Source organism: Athene cunicularia (genome assembly GCF_003259725.1).
Source record: "Athene cunicularia isolate RWA chromosome 3 unlocalized genomic scaffold, athCun1 chr3_part1, whole genome shotgun sequence".
Lineage (NCBI taxonomy): Eukaryota > Metazoa > Chordata > Aves > Strigiformes > Strigidae > Athene > Athene cunicularia.
In genome coordinates, this window is record NW_020799097.1 from 94438643 (window position 1) to 94459711 (window position 21069).

The following is a 21069-nucleotide window of genomic DNA, read 5'->3' on the forward strand; positions in this document are numbered from 1 at the left end:
AATTTCTTTTTAAAATAAGGCTTGATGGGTGTTTGAGGAGTATTATATAATACGGTCTCTGTGTTACCACCGAGTTGCATTGTAAATTCACATGGGTCTTATCCACATTAACACATCATGAAAACTGGAGAGCTCTGAGTTCAAGGAACTTTTCAGTCTGAGGCAGTACATTCAAATCCACAAGTTGTTTTTCCCAGCAGTGTGAGCTCAGTTACAAGTAAAGGCAGAGTGAATGTGAAATTCGGTGAACCAAAAAAAGAACAAGAAAAAAAGATGATGAATGTATACTAATAAGAGACAGTTCTGGAGCCTGGAATATGTGTTTCCTGTTTCCATGACTTACTTCATCAGAAGTACTTGAATGCAGAGGCAGTCTCTGGCCAAAGTTGTATGATAAGTAAGGAGTGAGTCAGGGGATTTCGGGAAGAGAACAGATAGTATCAGGCTAAGATTGTTCAGTGTTCTCTGGAAATTCGTGTTTCGCACATCTTTCCTGTACTCTTCTCGTTTTCCTGGTGAAAAATTTAAACAAAATTTTTCACGTGTCGAGTAATCATCGATTCTGAAGTACCTGCTACACCAGCCAACACTGGAAGCAGTTGTGTTTGGCTATATGAAGTATCATCTACTATTACATCTCAGAAGGATTGGATCCCACAGGCTGGCACTTTACATCAGCAGACAAGCTGACTATCCTTTTCTTGTTCCTTTATTCCCAGTCTGGAATCCCTAAATAGCCTCTAAACTCGTGAATTAAGGTTGGGCAGGCAGTGAAACCTTGTAGAAGTGGAAATCTCAGCAGTAAAATATCGAGATCAGCCAGTGTTTCTGAGTGCAAAACAAGATTATAGGTGCAGTAAACTGCAGCAGATTCAAACCCAGCATAGTATCATCCAAGCATTCAGATCATGCGTACCATTCAGTGAGTAAATGTTGACTTCTGTGAAAATAAATACCTAGATTTATCCAGTGCCATACAAAGGATGAATAAACCTTTTCTCCAGAACAGGGGAACAGCATATGGAAAATTTTCTAAATATTGCCATCTAAGTACTCTGAAATATTTGTATGGTCAGCATGCATTTCAAGCGTGGTTTTGTTTTCCCTTCTCTCCAGTACTTAAAAGTGAAGAGGGGAGCACTGTGATAAACCTGCCTTTTTCTTCTGAGCATTTTTCTTTCAGAAACCCTGTAACAGCACCAGTATATGCTTTTGCCGAGACAGGCCTTCCACATTTCATATCCTGTTTGAAAACCTATAAAATCAGATGCTAATGATATTATTTTAGAGTTAGTAAGAGTGTCAAAACCAACTCTAGTTGTTGACATAAGCTTAACAAACTAGGTAACTTGTTCCCAGTCTCAGATGGTTGTTCTTTAAGAAAATTAACAATTAAACCTTACTGATTCATTGGACAGCTTTTTAGTTATTAATGAATTGGGATTTTGGCTTTAAGATAACTATGTTTTGAATATATGTATGCATTAAATGCTAAGTCAAGAAAAGCAAATCTGTGTGTTAGTTCTCGATAGTTTCTTATGTTTCAAAAAGAGAGCAACTTCAACTATTTATAAACTGTAATTAAGTTTCTTTACAACATGACTCATTCTCAACAAGCAAGTGCTTTTTCTTTTACTTTCCTATGAACTGTGTGGGAAAATTAGGGTTCAATCACTGAGGAATTTACTCAATGTTTAATTACCCAAAACAGCCCTCCATGTTCTGCTCATGTAGAGCTTTCACAAAGACGTGATTTTCCCCACACTATGGCTTTCTAAAACTTGACTTTAAAAAAATGATCTGTAAATTGTAACATAGGAGAAAGCAGTGTTTTACTGTGGTATTGGCCTCTTTCTCCAGTCTGATTCTTTGAGGTCCACTTATATTAACAGTGTGATGCTTAGGAAAGCCAAAGTAAGAAATCATCAGGATTAAATTACTTTCAGCATGGAACTGAATTAGAAAGCTTTACTTTCCTGAATGAACTAATTGTTTAAATTTTCCAAAGGAAATGTTTCTATTTCTGTGAGAGAAGGAGCAAATAGGACTTCCTCTGACATAATTTTCGTTTTAAATCTGAGTTTGACAGCAAGATTTTTACCTTCATAACCAAATATTACTGCTTAACTGCATGACTTGTGTAAGCTTGCTAGTTGAAGTGACTCACTTACGTAGATGAAGTTATTTTTAGGGAGATAATTTGCACTGTTTAGAAGACGAAAAAAAGGGAGAGAGAGTCCTACTAAGAGCTAGATCCCTCATTATAGTTTACAGAGCTTGTGAACCCAGCATCCAAGCAAAAGATGACTAAGCAAGGGGTCTATTGGTACTTTCAGGAATTTACAGACATGACTCATCTGCTTATTTTCTGCAGACATATCACCAGGGTACTCTGTGAGTCAGCTGTTATTTGGAAATAGTACTTGTATTCAACATGAATACATTTTTGTAGTTCTTAGGTAACTAGCATGCCAAACCAAAGCAGGCTTTTATAGTTTGCCTGGTTCAGATGTTGTTTTACAAAAGCAGTGTGTTGTTTTTAACTATGATGCATTTTTCATGACAAAGTGTAAATGTTGTCTGGGATGTAATTATGCAAATACTTACCTTTGCCACCTTACATATCGCATGAAGACAGATCTGATTTTGTATTAATGCACAGATTGAGTCAGATTGCCTATATGACCAGGTAAAAAAAAAAAAAAAAAAATTTCTTCATCAACCTATGTGACTATGAGCAGAATTTGACCTTTTATCTTCAAAGCACCTTGCTAGTGTTGGTTACCAGTGATATTTACTTATTTTTCCTGTATAATAAAACACTTCACCCCAAATTCAAGTATTCTGTGCACTCACAGTGTCAATGGACAGGGATCCACTGTGACGGAAGTGAGTTCTTGCCTTCCATTCCTACTGCTGAAATAATAGCTGGCTACCTTGAGATATGTATAACAGTTTACAACTCAAGGCTATTTCCTGTTTACTGGTCTTTTAGGTGTGGTTGTATTCCACAGTTAGGGACAGGATTTTTTTTAATTGGTCTGGATTCATCTCATACCTTGTATTAAGGAAATACTTCACTTAGGAAAATGGGAGTTTGGCGATTTTAGGTGGAGGGTAGTGTTAGAAAACAGAGGCAGATCAAATTTTTCAAAACTCTACTTGCAGTTCAGGATAATACTGCTCTTGGCCAAATGTGGGATGCACAATTTTAAATCTAATTTGCTTATCTGATTCAACAGTTTATAATGTAAGTAATTCCTGAAAATTCCTATATAGGTTTTGGTTAATAGAACAAAAGAAAAGTTTTCTGTTACATGTTGGTGGGGTACCTTTGCTAGAAGAATATTTTTGTAAAAAAAAAGGCTTCTCGTAATAAGTGGAAGCATCTCTGTAGTGAAAGTGATGTCTTGATTATCTATTTAAACAGCATTTCTGGTGCTAGATACTTTAAAGTGCAAGCCTTTAGTTTTAAGTAACAGGAAGAAAACTGCTACTTGCCCCCATTATGCAGATGGAGGTTTTCAAAGGAAAGTTAATGAAAGTTAGAAATTCTCAAGTAAAAAGCTAAGGACCTAACTATTACTCGAGTGTTTTGCCAAAGTTTATTACTCCTTTCACACGGTGATGAAATCCGCAAGCATGCAGAGTATTTTTCCTTTAAGGAGATGGTACTTAAGAAGGAAAAAGATGCACTAGAGGAACAGAGTTTAAGCACTCAGAGCTGAAGAAGTATATTTATAATGTTAAAATGGAGAGCCTGTCTCCTTGCTTCATGTTCTTTTCCACAGTGAAGTCCTTCAGAGGACTTCAGCACACATGTACAATCAGCAAGGTGAGGAGACAGCTTGCTTGTTGATAAATGGCCTCAATGCACCAATATTTTTCAGAGTTGCTATTTAATAATCATGTTGTAAAGAGGAATTTGAAAGAGCAATCTTCAAATCTAACCTTTGTTACAGCAGTGATCTGCCCTCAAATTAAGAGAACTCTGCCCATGTCATTACTGCTTAAATATCTGCTGAAAGCTGCTGTGTGAGCTGAGTCACCAGGACTCTGGGAGTTATCACGTGTAGCTCAGACACTGGGTCATGAACTGAGCAAATGCTGTCGTGCACAGTGATTTGTTGTATTTTGAGAGTATGTCTAGAATATCACATTTGGTTTTGTGTACTTCACAGCTACAAATGGTTTTACTCAATGAGTTTTGAGGGTAATTTAGGGAAAAGGGAGCTATGGTTTGGCTAATGCACATCCAGGTATTCAGACATGATGAGAAACACTGAAACATGAAGTGATTTGGAAGAATAAAACCTGTCTTACTACTGATATCTCAGTCTGTGAGCGGAGATTTCAAAGGAAGTTCTGGAATCTCTGCTCCATGAGTATTTAAAAGTAGAAAATACAGTGCATTATCAAGCATACTAGAGGGGAGATCCTGTTCCGCGTAAGGATGGGTTTAGTCCTGTAATGTTCCTTTTGCTTTCTTCAAATTCTGTTTGTACTGATTTTGCCCCCTGCTTTGATTATTACTTCAGCTACTACAGCCTATTTATTGATTGCGGAGTCTTTCCTTCTCTTGAAGAAGGACTGTGGAGTGACAAAGAGAGAATACTGAGAACACAGTCTTGTAAAAATGAATTATAATCTCATTAATTTATTTCACTCATTGCTATTTAAGATTTACAGAGAGTTACTGTTCCATTGCACTGTTCTTTCATTGTGCAGAATTAAAGAGTTGTGATTTAGAGGAAAACAAAAGTACAATCATAGGTTCTTTGTAAATGAAGTCTACACCTGAAGAAATGCACATTCTTTTGTTAATTTTGGTATTAGACATTTAATGTAAATAATCCATGTCTGTTGTCATAACTCAATTTACAGATTTCTGAAGCCTCCTGAAATTAAAAGTAGATCTAAACTATAACTCTAGTAGTGAAAAAGTTAAGTTACAAACCATTTTTTGACCATATTATTAACTGTTGTAGACTATTTTATTTTTCTGCCAGACCTAGCTGATCATGAGACAGTGATAAGCAAAGGGAACTAAGAGGTTCTGATTTTTATTTTTAGTGAGATATTTTGGGTATTAATGACTTCGCAGGGTGTTTTTGGTTTTGCGGTGTTTTTTTTGTCTGGCAGATGACAGCAAGTTGAGATCTTTCCCAAGTCATGTGACTGAGTCCTTTATGTGACATCCTTTATCAAATCATTTAACCACTATAGGTCTCAGACAACTGTAAAATGAGAACGATAATGCTTTTGATGTCCATAGGGACACTAAAATGAATTGGCTAAAGCAGTTAAAGAGAAGATTGTTTCTTGAATGGAAAGCATAAACAAAAGTATTTTGTGAATTTTTGAAAGAGAGAATTTAACTATAAAGGAAAATAATTCTGTTGTTTTTTCTATAACAAAATAATCATGGTGTAAACATTATGATTAGCATAGAAATACATGAGCTAAACAGGTTTTTTAATTATGTACTTTACAAAAATATTTTGATAAAACAAAGCTTCCCATACAGCAATATGTTGGAATCATTACTTACAAGAAATACCGCGGTACATTTTAGGCGTAATCATCAATTTCTCCTTTTCTGTCACCTTTAAATCATTAGAAAGGAATAATATATTCCCAGTTTAAAAGAAGGAAAAAATGCAATAGCATATTTTGTGTCTTCTTTTTTTTTTTTAAATTTCAGTTGACCTACCCCTGTACTTTCCTCGAGACCAACCAACTTTAACATTTCAGTCCGTCTACCACTTCACTAACAGTGGCCAGCTGTACTCCCAGGCCCAGAAGAATTACCCTTACAGCCCCCGCTGGGATGGCAATGAAATGGCCAAGAGAGCAAAGTAAGTCAGATTACTTGTTTCCTGCTAAATATTCCATCTGTTACACCATCATCTGTCAGTAGAAATTTCATTTGGATTTAATTGTACATTTCCAGCATTACAAAAGCTGAACCTGGTTTTGTTTTCATACAGCCCTAGCGTTCCCGTATATGAGTATAGACAGATGCTTCATTAGTCATGCTTATTACGTTAGTGCCAGAGGACTGATTAAAATAAGACTCTTTCTGCTGGGCATTATACGGGCACAGAGTGGTGACAATCTCTGTTCCAAAGAGCTTCCAATCTCAGTAGTCAAGATAGCCCCCAGCAGGAGTAAATCTGCATGGTAGCAGTCAGTCAAGCTAACTCCATGGTTTTATGTGGGTGTTGAGGGGACCCCGAAGGGAAGCATGTGAGATGGAGAGAGCAAGGAAGAAAAACCTGAAAGATAGGGAATTAGGCTGTAGTAAAAAGACACGGGAGAACAGAAGGAGGTAGAGAAAAACACCAATCCGGCATAGGAGGCAGCCCTATCAGAACTTGAGAAAGTTACCTGAAAGTCTCAATATCTCTTTCTTTACTGCTTTTTCTTTGGCTAGAAAAAAACCTCTGACTCTTTGATTTGCAGTTTCTCTGCAAGCCCTTGTTTCAGGCTGGGAAACACCACTTAAGTCTGAGTATCCCCTTTGGTTAAAGGTGACAGGACAGCCTCCCCAGAGTGGTTTTGTTGCAAGGACAATCTGCCATGGGCAGTGGTGCCCCTTTTGTATACTAGATACTATTCTTCTCTTCTAATGAAGCTAAAAAGATTTTTACCTGACTGGAGCAAAATGGGTGATGGCCTTGCTGCAGTATTTCAGTTTTGCAGAGTGTAAAAATATTAGAACAGCACGAGATTTAAGCAGTCTGGTTATCAGTTGTTCTGTAAATAAAGGCATCAAACTGCATAAATAATAAGTATTGGGGTGAACGTTTTGAATGGCAATCAGAAGATTAAATTAAATTAGCAAAGATGCGTAAATACAAGTTGAATGAAAGTAGTTCAAGCTGAGTAAATCAAATGAATGGCATGGTCAGAGACTGATTGTAATTTGGAAATGATGGAAGCAAACAACAATTGACAAGCTTTTGCAGATTTTACACTAATTTAAATTTTATGGACAGCATCAAGTAACATTTGATTTTGGATTCTGATGCATTACAATAGAAATTGTTTTACTAGTATTTTGTTTTACTACTGGACTGTCTAGGAGAACCATTTCTTGATCAAATATGATTTTCTTTTTGTGGACTTGTTGGGTTTTTTTCTCTAGCAGATTATAAGTATTTTATTTAAAAAAAAATCACCAACCAAAACCCACCAACAACAATAACTGGAAGCACTACTCTGGCTTTTTTAATGACTGTACTACAAAATGCATTTCTTTTGCAGCTGGAAGCTTACAAGTACCTATATGCTGTCTGCTAAGTGCATTCATTTATGAGTGAGTGTATACAAATGGACTTCTCTGCCCTGCTCTTGAAATTTAGAAGTATGATAACGGTTCTTTTAAAAAGCACTAAATGTGTACGCTTACTATCACATGTACGTTTTGTGAGGTTATTCACTCTTATGTTTGAAGCTTTGCATTTAAGTTTTACACTGGATACGTAATATGAGAAAGATGATGAGAAGCGGGGGAAGAAAGTATGCTGCAATGTCTGAAATAACTATCACTGAGCTGTAAAGAGACAAAAAAGCTGCTCTAGTTAAAAGCGCTTTGCTTGCAGGAACAGCTAGTGATTCCTGAGTAGGTACCATAAATAAATCTGTATCAAGAAAAGTATGATGTTATGATACATGTTAGCGTATTTTAAGAAAGATTTTTAACACAACTGAGCACCTTATGTAAACACTATTTAAAATATTTGCGAGGGCTTCTTAGAATAGGTTAGTGCGTTTCAACACACCCAAATAATTTTTCATTCTACTTTATTTTTATCATAGCCACGTTATGGTCCAAGTATATGGGAATATATGTAGATACATAGGGAAGTGTTCTAATTAAATATATTAGTTCAAGCACCACATCAAAACATCCCGAGTAGAAACAGAAAAGAAGGATACATGATTTAGCCTCTAGAAGCAATGTAATTCTGCTCAGCTGAAGTAAATTTAGCCATGGATAAATCAGAAACAACTTGTTTGTGTTTCTAAATACTGTCTGTTAGGTTTTGCTTATATGTCGTCTTTTTCCCTCTTAACCAAATGGTCTCCCAAGTGCTTGGCATCCTTTGAGACAAAACAGCTCTGTTTATGTTTGTGGTCCTACTGTTCTGGGGCCACAGGCTCTCCCACTTGACGTTCTGTTATCTGACCAAATTCTCTGCCCTTATTCTAAGACACTTCAGGGATCCATTTACACCATCTTCCTCACTGTAGCTTAAGACACCATCAAGGACAGCTTTTGCTTGCTCTTGCACCAGCTGGGTTCATTAGCTGTCCAGTTATGTATTGAATAAAGCACGTATGCCACATTGCTTTATAGGATGTAGAAGCGGCACCAAGTTTGAAATACGATCATTAAAAGATTTCCTCATCCTCAGTTTTAGCAAGCCCTGCCTCTGTTTCCAGCAACTGAACACAGCCTGCTTATTCATGGGCAGAGCTGTCATAAGTTCATGCCAAAGGGACTTTGATTCTGTGCCCAGCCTTCTCCCAGGGTTGTTTTTTTGTTGTTATGTTGTGTTTTGGTTTTTTTTTTTTCCAAACAGGTGGGCCCATCCAATTCCTTCAACTCAGGGGCTAAACTTGAAAGCCTTGATATCCTTGCTTATCTTTGTGGCCCCCAGGAGAAGTAGGAATCTCTTTTGAAGTTAGGACTTAACCCTTTGCCGTAGCCTTGAGACAATCAGTAGTAATCATAAGTAGGAGCAAAATTACTCCCCTAAAATACATACATATAGAAGATTGTATGCATTCACACTTAAACACTTATCACCTAAATCGAAAAGGCAAATTCTCAAATCAGAGTATCAGTTTAGCAGGACCTTTTTCATTGACAGAGTAAAACTGCTCATGTTCTTGCTGAAGTAATTGGACAAATTTATGCCTGTCTGATAAAGTCCACAAAATCGTGTTACTTTTTCTCTGTGTCCTCTTAAGCAGTTTTTAAAATCACCTGGCTCCTTTGAGGCTTGCTGACTTAGATTCCTCGCTGAGAGATAGCATCTACTAACTGAAGCTTGCTATTGTTTTAGCTCAGGGATTGCTCCCTGGCCTGATTTAATTCTAAGGGACAATTCAGGTCCTGATTAAAGAATACATTCCATATGCCTTCAGATTGCTTGTTTCTTAACTAAACACAAAATTTAAACCCGTTCCTCCAGCTAGAAACAGGGAAACCAAAAATATTAAAATTTTCTTACAAGCTGCCGAGATGCCATTTCCTGTCAGTTCACGTCTCAGGCTTTGCCTTTCTTAGGTCATTTATTTATATGTCTGTGGCCTCCTGCGTAAGCACCTTCTCTAAAAGATTTGGTCCTAAAATACAATAGCAAGCCTAAGAAAATACAGTAAATTATGGAAAGTTAGCAGCCTTGTTTGTGGTGTACGTGTGAAGTAAAACATCTCTGTGCGGTTTCCATGGGAAAGCTCTCTTGTTTTTTGCTTAAATAGGCATTCAAGTGTACATAAATGGAGTCTTTAAAGAACATGCAGACTCTAAGCCTGGGATTTTAAGAAGGAATACTGTAAATAAAGCTTGTTTGTTTATACAAATTAAGTTCAGTTCTTAGATGCACTCTGGCCCAATTTCTGTCCGACCCAGTGCTGCTCTGACTTAGGTTATACTTCAGGGAGAGCAAGTCAGGACTCCGTCTACTCTTTTATCCTACATAAATCCACCTACACGTCATTAAAAATAGCAGGAGGATGGAAGACTGGCATCACAATTAAAAGTTGTTCCAAGTGTTCATATTCTTTTTTTCAAGTTGACTGTTAAAACTGTTTTCTGAATAACATTCTTGTCCCTGGCCATTCACCAGCGTTTGCTGAACGCGGTGTTAATTTTACAAATCCCTCAGGGCTCTCTAAGGGTGAAAGTCTAAAAGGGCTTAAGTGCTCTCAACTGTATATTGGCTGTTGCTCTGCCATAAGGTCAAGTGCAGCTTAAGATTATATGTAGACGCATCTTGTGCGAGCTCAATATGTATCACCAGCACGGCTGCAGCTAGAGTTTGTGCTCAGCGCAAGCATGCTATGATTAGAAAGTGTCAGGCTGGTGCACTGGGCCGTAGCATTTGCAGCCTTATCAATACCTTTTCCTTGAGTATCATCAAATTAGAAGATGTGTATTGTGTGAAGATGCTACTTGCTATTTGGCCGAAATGATTGCTTTAAGCTTTCCTGGTAAGGAGAGGAAATGCATTTTTTGGTCTAATAAAAGGATATTTGAAAAAAGGAGGACAATTTTTGTGTTGCTGTTTAGACAAACTCAGTTGTAATATGTCAAAGACTTGCTATTGTATTCAGTTTATTTTGGCTGCCCTAATGATTTCTTTTTTTATATTGACATTAACCAGTTTTTCAACTCATCCATTTTATTATCAAGTCATTCACATTTTAGGGAGAATGTCTATTACTGCATTTTGCATTCTTTTAAAGTAACAGATTTCTCTGTTTCCTTGAAACTTCTGTTTTCTAGCTATGCCACCTTGAATCTCGCTATAAAGTTTACATGTTAACATTGCACCTTTTTACTAGTCTTCTCTCCTTGATAGGTGTCATTAAGGTAATAAATAATTTTATATTATTTGATTTATATTTTGGTATTTTTCCTGCTTATTTGTAAAAGCAGCAAATTGTATTTTCACATATTGCATGATTTTCCTGCATCTTAGGCATCTTTAAAGAGTAGATTTCCAAAAACTATAACTTGTTTGAATTCATGTATACTCTCCTGAGAAAGCTTTTTTCTTAGCTGTCGGGCTTTGGCTCTGTTGTATGTTGCCTTAAACTTAAAAAGAAATTTAGAAAAACGAGCATAGGGATCAGAAACACAAAACAGGGACATCGTCCTTCCCTATGTGTTTGTGTCTTTGTCTCTGAACGTTCGCAAGGCTCAGAGGATTCTTTTCGGAGAAGAGCAGCAGGGTAGGTACAAAGTAAGGGGTGAGGTGCTGAGCTGCGTCGCTTGTTTAATTCTTTGGTTTTCAATCGTCTCACATCAGAAACTGAACAAAAGTGATTTCCTTGCCTGAAATCGAGTAAGGCTGACATTTTGTTGCTGCTGGTGGGCTCTTTTTCATAACACAAAAGGGCCAATACGCTCTGACAGCCATAGTAAGAAGAGATGTGGTGACCCAGCTGTCTGAAGCTCACAGAGAAGTTAATTTGATTTTATAGACCATTAAATCAAAACTCTGATTTTCTGGGGAAGTGTCAGATGATCAGAATTACATGTGAAAATTAGAAAGGCAAATAGAAAAAAATATGTTTTGTTAAAATACTTAATTATTGCATTTGTGCTTGTAACCTGTTCTGCAGTTGAATAACCAGCAAACCTTAATAACACAATTATTTTGATTACAAGATATAATAGACTGAATAGATACAGCTTTTCATTAGAATTTTCCCAGGATATTGAGGTGGGTTTTTTTACATTGTTCTTCTGCATAGAGTACAGAGTACAGTGCATACACGTGATAGTCGCACTTCTTGAGTCATATTTTTCATGTACTTTTCTTTAAATGTCTCCTTGGATAATTAAGTCTGACTCTTAAGTTATGGTATGTTAGTTTCTGACAGGTGCCTGCCAGGGATCTTCAGTGCTGTCATGCATTATGTGGATTTCAGCCAAGACAGAAGGGCCTGGGTATTTGTTTCTGGTCACTTCTCATTAAAGCTTTGACTGTGGGAAAAGAAAAACAACTATTTAAAGATGAGGAGTATAGGTGCTATAGGAAGTACATAGAAATAAAATCTGTTAGGCAACTAGTTTGTCTGTGCTTTTATATCGACATCGTGTATATGTGTGAACTGTACATATGTGCATTTCGATATATAGTAAATATTCTTTCTGCAAAAAAGGATTCTCTCATATATTGACAAGAGAAATATGCAGAAGAGATTGGAGAAGTTGGCTTGGTATAAATGAAATTTAATAGCACTTTGCTGGAAGACAACTGCTTTGTAGAAAATAAAGGCTAGAATTTAATGCAGGTGGTTCTTAGATAACCAGGATTAGGTATTCTACAAATACTGTGGTAAACTCTGATTTGACTTCATTAGAAAACTCCATTATACATTTATCAAAGCTCGGCATGGAATTATAGTTAAGAACTGACACAAAAAAATGTCCTCCCTTGCTTGAGAGAAATACATGGTCTGGGAAGGAGCTGAGGTTTAATTACCCAGATAAATACTGTTGCTTGACCAATTACAAAATAAATGGCTAAGTAAAAATACTAGGTGTGCTCTGTGATCTTGGGGTTTGCGTAATATTTGTAGTTTCTCTGTTAAACATAAAGAATGGTCATACTAGGTCAAACTCAACATTCATTTAGCCCAGTATCATGTCTCTATCAATCGGCAGTAGCTGATGTCTATGGAAGAGCAGGGCAGAGCATGTAGTCATATTTTCATGGCATGTTCTACCATCTTCAAGGATTTTATATATCCAGAATTGGTACATTTCTGTTCAGTAGACCTCTGCCTAGCTTTCCTTCTGTTTGCTTTTTGAACCCACATCATAACATCACAAAATTCTGTGGCAAGGAATTGCACAGATAATGTGTGGCATGAAGAACAAGCTCTGTTGGCTTTTTGCATTCCTACCTCCTGCTAGCTTGAGCTGTTACCCCCTAGCTCTCGTATGAAGAGACAACAAATAATTAATCCATTGATCCCCTCCATAATCTTTATGATTTTTTTTAACCTCTTCACATCCCTTCTGTCAGCTTTTCTCCTGCTTTGCTCACTCCTTCCTTCTACAGAACCCTTCCGTGTTTCTGATCGCCCATGTCCTGCTTCTTTATCCCTTTGCTATTTCTGTCGTATTCTTTCTGAGACAAGGAACTGCATGTTATTCATGATATATTCACCATATATTTATATGGTGAGGTAGTGTTATTATCTGGTTTATTCTTTATTCCAGTTCTAATAATGTCTGATTTGTTTTTATGTGTACAACTGAAGGTTACACTGACCTTTTAGCACCTAGATCTCCTTACTATCTTTCAGAGCCAGTCTTTTTTGTGTGTGTAAAATTAAGGTTTTTTCCTCACATATCTCACATATCATTGACACATGCTTGTCAATGTTGACTTTTCACCTGATGTTCTGAGTCTTCCAGGGCCGTAAGAACCATCTGCAGTTCCTAATAACAATGCCTCATTTATCCTTCCCTGACTAAGTGGTTAGCATTAGCAAACTTTGTCATCTTCTTTTGCTCACTTTCATAGATCGTGTAGGAATATGTTGAACGACACAGGTCAAAATACCCATTTCTGTGCAGTTCTCAGCTGACTTCACCCTAATAGTACTCATCATTCACTCCTATCTTTTTTTTCCTTATCTTGACCTGCTATTTATCCATGCATGGATCTTTTCTCCTGCTGCAGTAATTCAGTTTTTTAAAAGCCTTTGAAAATCCTTCCCAAATGCCCGTAGGAAAGTGTGTCATTTGAATCTTCCTTATCCACATGGTTTTGGTACCTTAAGAAAATAAGAGATTTGTGAAGCATAAGTTTGACTTCTAACCAATATATCTATTTACACAAGTCCACTAATTCCGGGCTTTTTATAAATTTATGGTTTCTTATAACAGTCTCTACCAATTTGTAAGGTACAGACATAAGATTTACTGGTCCACAGTTCCCGCTATCCTCCCAGACCTTTTTCTAGTTGACATCGCACTTCTCTGGAATCAAGCTGTTTTAAACAGGAGGGTACAAGCTATTTAAGAGTTTAACTTTCTCACACTTGAGTTTCTCTAGAACTTGAGTGTGAATATCATCTGGGCCTACTGATTGTGTGTGTTTTGTTGTCAGTTTGCTACCTTTCTGACATTTCTGCGAGAATCAAATCTTTCAGTACATACCTTGTAAACCAGGGTTTTGGTATGGCAGCTTCTCTAAGCACCTCCACGGTGAACTTGGTTGCCAAAATGGTTTCATTTTTTCTTTATGACTTGATTTCTTCTGAGCATTCTTTTTACTTTTTGACCAGCTTTTGTACTATTTGACACGTTTTTATTTGGAGGGCCACAACTAAGCTGATCTTTTTTAATCTGCATTATTCTGCTTTTCCCTGTAAGTGTTAAGGTTTGTTTCTGTCTCTTTTCCCCATTTGGAGAGGTCTCTGATCTTTTAAGAATTTCCTCTTACTTCTAAAAGCAAATGTAGATCTTTTAAATAGCAAAGAGAAATAACTTCTTTAATATGTTTTATATAATCACAGATGTGTGGCATCTCATCCCTTTCCTTCTGACTGGTTTGTCCTAATGAATATCCAAGGAGGTTTCTTTTATGTTTTGGTATGTTGCCTTCGGCCTCCGTTGATAAGCAATCTGGCAAAGCAAAGCGGATGGCATGATGAAATCAGTACTTTCACCTGCAAGCAAACTTTGTTTTCAGAGATGCTGGTTGTCAGACTCGTTACGGATGCATCTGTGGTGTAACCCTTCATTTCTACCTCTGAAGTACAATCGAGGGACTCAATAATCTCTTAAAGGTGATTCAAAATCTATTATTAGTTCTGTGATCTCCTCTCTTCTTGAATCTCAACACTTGTCTTTCCTTATAGGCTTCACTCCTGAATGTGTTTTTGCCCAGTCTTTTCTGCTTTCTTCCACTTCTTATATCATCCCTACTTTCCTGCCTCCTTATTTCATCGCATTCTTCACCCTGCCTTTTACTTAGAAGAGGTTCCTAGTTGTATCTTGTCTGGCATTGCCTCTCTCCTTCAAATCTGCTAAATAATTTGCTAAATAATTGCTCTCCAACAATAGAGTAGCCTAGATATGAGGAAACAATAAGTGTCTTGAATAAGCAGTATCTCTTTAAGAAGCTAACCTTTACCTGGAGTGGAAAAATATGGCTATGGCACTTCAGCAAATAGGAAAAATAGAGCAGGCTTGTCACACTGTAGCTCATAGGACTGGAAATTTCCTGTGACTTAGCACTGTACTTAAAAAGACTGTATGAAGATTGAATTTTTCCATGATGGCCTTGGAATATCATTTTCATGATCCACTGGTAAGGAAGTGGAGTGACCATGCTGTGACAGAGATATTCCAGTGCCCCCTTTTCAGACACCCACTACCCCAGCCCTGAGTAATCCCCAAGGGGAAAATGGAAGTTAAGAAAGCAGAAGCAAGATTTGCTATGATCTAAGACCACAAGCCTTCATCTGACTGAAGCGAGTCTATTTATGTACATTGTGGAGAAGGTGAAGGAAGTGAAGTGTTTATCTCTTGAACTGGCAAGCAGAAGGCATTGATAAAACTTTCAAAATGAGGAGTTTGTTTTGCTATGTATGCTTTGGGACACAGAGCCACTGTGTCTGTGCAACACACCTTTGTAAATTCCTAAGTACCGATATCAGAAATCTGTGAGAGTATAAATCCCAGAATTCTGATTTCCAGATGATTAAAAAATGTTGCTTGCATAGTTACTGGCTGTGGTCTGTATGTACTGATTGTGTCCCGTAGCTGTAATTTTTATCTGTAATTGTTAGTAAAGGCCCATGCATTTGGGAGCATGTATATTCTTGGAACCGAAGTTACCATCTTTTGCAAAGCAGTGACCCTACTTATGCTGCTGCTTTAAAATAAACATTAATTGTCAACCTCCATAATGATCTGCAGTCCTGGTTCTGCAGCCGTTCCCTAGAACTCCCTTCCTTTATATTTTGCCTTTAGTCAGGTTGTTATATTTATGGTTGTTTTGTGATTTGATCAGATGTCAAGATTCATTTTGCTTTATGGTAAGTTGGGCAGCAAAGTCATCTTAATTTTTACAACAGTGCTACTGTTGAATTGTTGACTTTATTTATAAAATCAATTGATATCATAGTTTTTTGGAACAAACACCCAGATGTATAACCAAATGAAAAATCTAACTTTTGTTTGCTTCATATGGAGTAAAGCCACCTGTTATTTCTGCTATCAGCAAACCATTAAAAAACATGTCTAAATACAACCATTTCTTGTACGTCTTGGATCGGAAATAGTAGTAGCGCCATCAAGTACTTTTGGAGGAAATATACATTGTTAGTAAAATACGGAAAAGAGCTTTTGAACATGAGTGAATATTAATGTTTAAACTTCAGTAGTGTACTTAGTTTCACTAGTTCTACTACTTCTGTTTCCCATTATGGTTTTAGTAGCACATTTTGCTTTGTTTGTAATTTTGGAGGTGATTTTCTGTTGTGTAATATGTGAACTGAGCTGCAGGCAACAGTATTTCTTAAAAACTTGCACTTTGATTGCTGCCCAATGCAGACCTCCAGCTCTCCTGATGCTTGATTGTCCTGTCCATCAGCCTGGCTACATAGTCAGTGCCTTGTGTAGACTGGTAGGTAGAAGTGGGCATCGGAAGTTTACTAAACTACTTGTATGTAAATCACAGCAAAAGGAGGTAGAGCGATAGAAATATTAGAAGAGGAAGAGAGATTATGTGATGAATTTGTTTGGCACCCAGAAAAAAAAAAAAAAATTGCTAGCAGCATAATGGCATTGTGCACTGACTTCTTTGTACATTTGTGTGTTTAGCCAGTTACAGTAGCAGTAATTTAAGAACTATTGTCTTGCTGTTGTATAAACACTTCAGATGTTTGCTTGGCATCGCCAGTTTTGGAGATGTATAAAATGGAGAACTGTGTAGACATTGTGTTTCACATAAAAGCAAAATATTTGCTATAGATAAAGCTGCCTAGTAAGGAAATTATAAACCGCATCCCGAAGAGCATACCATCAAGAAGCTTAGTTTAGAAACATGACTACCTGCCAAGTATCGTCATGTATATTTGAAGCAATGAAGAAATCCTGGAAGGTATCTTTATCGTTCTGCTGCCATGCTCGGATAAGTTTTAGTGATGTTCAGATTCAAACGGTGGTGTAGAAATGCTGCTGCTTCCTGAATGCCTAGCACATGCCATAATAGTCCTGATTTTCATTAACTCCTGAGCCTTTGCCACTTGTTGTGGGCCTCCCTGCCTCAGCCTGATTCCCACTATGCAACCAAAAGTTAGAGTGCTGAGAACTATTTGTCACTTCAATCATTGTAATATCTTAGATCTGGAGAGAATGATAATTTGTTTTAACAACCATTTTCTCCCAATAGAGGTGTCATAAAATGTCTAGTGTAGAATTAATCTCCTGTTACCCCATAGTTATCCCAAAGCAGGAGACTGGGTTATTCTGCTCCGCCGTGAGTGCTCATGTATCTTTAGCCTGGTGAGGAATGATGTGGAAGTGCCTATGAATAAATAGACAGTATGGTTCACCCAATGGAAATAATGTTTTTAATGCATTAAATATAGTAAAAATAGCAAAGAGGTTTAAATGTCTCGCATCTGAGTTTACAAGGAAAAAACTATGCCTTGAACATTGGCATGAGGCCTATTAAAAAAATGAGCTTTCAGTAGGTTTCCACACTTCAGCATTCAGCCCTTGCCTTGGTAAATGCAAGGTGTAGAGATGCAGGAAAGGGAGGGTATAACCACCTCTTAAGGACCTAATGAGCTCTCGTATGCAATATGACCTAAATACGTACCCTCTATTGGAATTAATGTAGCAATTTATTAATTTAAGTTCCTTTTGTTAATTAGTACTAATTGTGTTGAATTAGATAGCTCCTGACAAATGGAATTTAAAAAGAAATCAATTATATATAAAAAAGAAAGGTTCTTTGATTTTGTTCTGTTATAAACAAACAGCAAACCCTAGAGAGTTTGGAGAGTTACGGTAAATATCTTCTATGCAGGAGATGAATTATTAGGGTTCCATGAAGCAAACCAGCTGGCTGTGCTTGTGTAGTCACAGGAGGACAAATCCTCTTGTCTGGCACCCAAAAGGGATTGTTGTAGGTGTTCAGTATTTTCAAAACAAGTTTTCATTGTGTCAAAACAAGTTACAACAGGAACATAAAAACACAAAGACACGCTGCATATGTATGTATGCTCCGTGCAAAAATACTTTGTACTTCAAAAAGTGAATAATCAGGTGACGTTGATAAAGCCTGGAAAAGCTCTTTTATAATTCTAATATGGCTACGCTGTTGAAATAATTTATATAACAAGATTTTATTGCAAGGTGTCAGCATAATAATACTAGTCTGAGAGGTCAAAGACCTCAAGAAGCCTCAGGCTGTCCTTTACTCTGACCTACGCCCTTCTTAGTTCCTGTTTTCACCTATTTTAATTGGAAGAGGGTAGAATATTGCTATTCTCACTAATTTGTGAAGATCAGTCATCTCTGGACTGGATTTTTTTTCTGTCAGAATTCCGTGGATTTGAAGAAACTTGTAGATGCAAATTCTAGAGTTGCAGCTCCCCTAGAAGAAATGGACAGCAGCTGGGGCAAATGCCTGGGATTCTCAGCTGTATCTAATACAGGTGAAAGGGGTACAGTTCAGTTCTCAGCACAGTGCCAGGGTAAGCAATAGCATTTGCAGAATATTCAAAGAAACTCACTGTTAACCTCCTGGACAATTCAGACAACAGAGACTGCTGAGGAGAAGGGTGTCCTAGCTACAGACCCTACTCCGGAAGACTTGGAAGAGTCACATAAAACTATTCAGGGTTCCTTACACTACAGGAGTGTCTGCCCAAGTCAGATCTATTAGCTGGAAAAGGTTGAGGAAAAGAACCCCATGTTTTACTGTGTGCCTTGCCTAGAGTAGGAGAAAAGGGATGTATTTATCAAATATACTAGCTACTATGATTTTAAATATGCTAAGGTTGTTCTATAATTAGAGCCTAATATTTTCAAGAGTATAACCATAGTCACAGTAGATACTAAAACATTTTACAAGAACTAATTAGAATATTTAAATAATGAGTAGTATTTAAGAGTAATATTTACTCTCAAAGCCAATAGTAGGAAAAAATCCAAGTACAATAACCTGAGCCTGTCTTCTGATGAGAAAGAACATAATACATGTGCCTGATACAGTGAGAGAGTAATGACAGTCCATGTGTCTTTCTTGAAAAGATGCAGATTTTAGCTCTAAGGCTTTCATTTGCTAGTAAAGAATGTGCAGGGACAAAATACACTGTGCTAGTAGTAGACGTGTTGCTATACAGCTAAGTCTGTATTTGATGTGGACCATCAGGATTACTTTGTCCCCTTCCTTTTCCTCAGATCATCTTTTGATGGAAATGAAACACATGAAACATACAAGTGAAAATAGGGCTACCATGGACAAATTTGGTCTCAGTGTGCTGAAAAACTTGGCACTCTTAAACCGAGGAGTTTAAGGGGAATCTGTTTTGTGAATGGCTTGGGAAGATGATTCATCACCCCATGATGAATGTCCTTGTCCCAGACACAAAAAGCAGAAATCTCAATGGTATGGCATTTTGTATGCTTATTTCCTCGTAAAGTTTGCATGTCTATATTGTGCTCCAGATTTCCTACATGAAGATTTTAAGAGAAATAAGAGTACCTAGACAACTCTTCTAACTTTATTACACAACGAGCGATAACTAGAACAGCACTGTATAGTTGTCTATAGCACCAGTCAAGCAAAAGCAGTAGCAGAATGCAAGTGCATTACAGCGTTAGAATGTTTTCAACATAAATATATGTAAAGTGATGGGAGATCACAGCTACATGATTGAAATCTTTTCAGATTTTCAGCATAGGAATCTGAAGTCAAAAGATATTATCAGATGATCAATGCAGATTTTCTACCAACTACATTTTAAAAATCCAGCACTTGGTTACACTGGAAAAAACATTACAATAGAATGAAATTTCATAAAAGCGTGTGAATTCTGAGTAAAGTATGTTTTAAACACTGCAAACCAACACGCTAGGATTTAGACATGTATGGGCTTCTGGAGACCTTGTACCACAGTCAGTGTTTTATATCACTAAAAAACATGTAAACAACAAGTGATCCAATTCTACCTTCTTTTAGATACTTACCATTTGCAATAGCAAGACTTTCTTTCCACTGGATAATAAGGTGAAGGAAAGATAAGTGCTTTACTCTCAGCAGATGTCCTTGAACATAGCACCTGAAATTCAATGTACTGTATCAAGTGTATATAGTGGTTAACTACAGCAAAATATGTTTTCTGGAGTGCTGAAGAAAAATTTCCATAGAAACCCCATAACTTGCTACCTTGAACTTGAAAAATGACCATTTGAGGGAACAAAAGCAAATAGACAAAAAACAATAGATTCTTGCAGCAAGACACTCAACGAAGAGTTGGACATGTGCCTGTATGAGTATGAAGATTGGCACTCACTCTAAGCTGAAAAGAAAGCAGCTCTTTAAACACTGTTTAAGCTAAGATCTAAACCATTGCAAGAGGGATGCAGAGCCATTGTACTCGACACTCATGTAAAAAATATCTGTGGACTTTGTACAAACCAGTTTCTCTGTACTTGAAGGAGCATTTTATGTGGTTCTTCTGAGCTTGGTGTCAGGTCAGTGTGACACAGACCCACCAAGAACATGGTAGATAGGAGAAAGAAGGAACTTCGTGTTTCTCAGAAAGGAGAAAAAACACTCATCAAAAATGGATTTCTGCCATGTGGCACAGCCTAGAGAAACCATAGATCAAATTACCTTTCTGCATCTTCAGTGTAATTCAACAGGTACCCAAATTACTGAAATTTTTTTTTAATAACAGTCTCTAGAGCTGGAAGGCATATCTAGTGGATGTAAAAATTATAATTTCAAAACACGTCTGAGATACTTGAAAGTATCATGTGGCAAAGTGTCTGAGACAAAAAAATGAGAGATTTTTATGTGAATTCCTGTGGTATAGCACAGATCAAAGTTATTGAGGGTGTAAATTTGTGTGAATAGGTTTATGTGAATAGGTACGAGAAATGAATCTTTTCCCAAAGTTCATATTTACATTCAGAGTTTCTCTGTGCCTGTATGTGCAGGATGCTGGAGTATAAGTGTTTCTATCAATTTAAAACCTTTCTAAAAGGAATAGTATTCCACATGAAAGAGGCCCTTACCATCCAGTCTGTAGAAGAGTATTGTTCTTCAGAAAATATTGTAT

The 21069-nt window shown here is 37.1% G+C and overlaps 1 protein-coding gene across 2 annotated transcripts in view; it reads left to right on the plus strand.

The window, feature by feature from the left end:
* The window catches only part of BABAM2 (BRISC and BRCA1 A complex member 2), a 182298-nt gene that overhangs the window by 146190 nt on the left and 15039 nt on the right, over positions 1 to 21069 (plus strand). For both annotated transcript variants that reach the window (XR_003398138.1, XM_026846271.1), the window contains exon 10: positions 5705 to 5858. Coding sequence is in view for 1 of the 2 variants with exons in the window: in XM_026846271.1 (XP_026702072.1) it covers positions 5705 to 5858 (154 nt within the window). In the remaining variant the exon portion in view is untranslated. The remainder of the gene's footprint in view (positions 1 to 5704; positions 5859 to 21069) is intronic.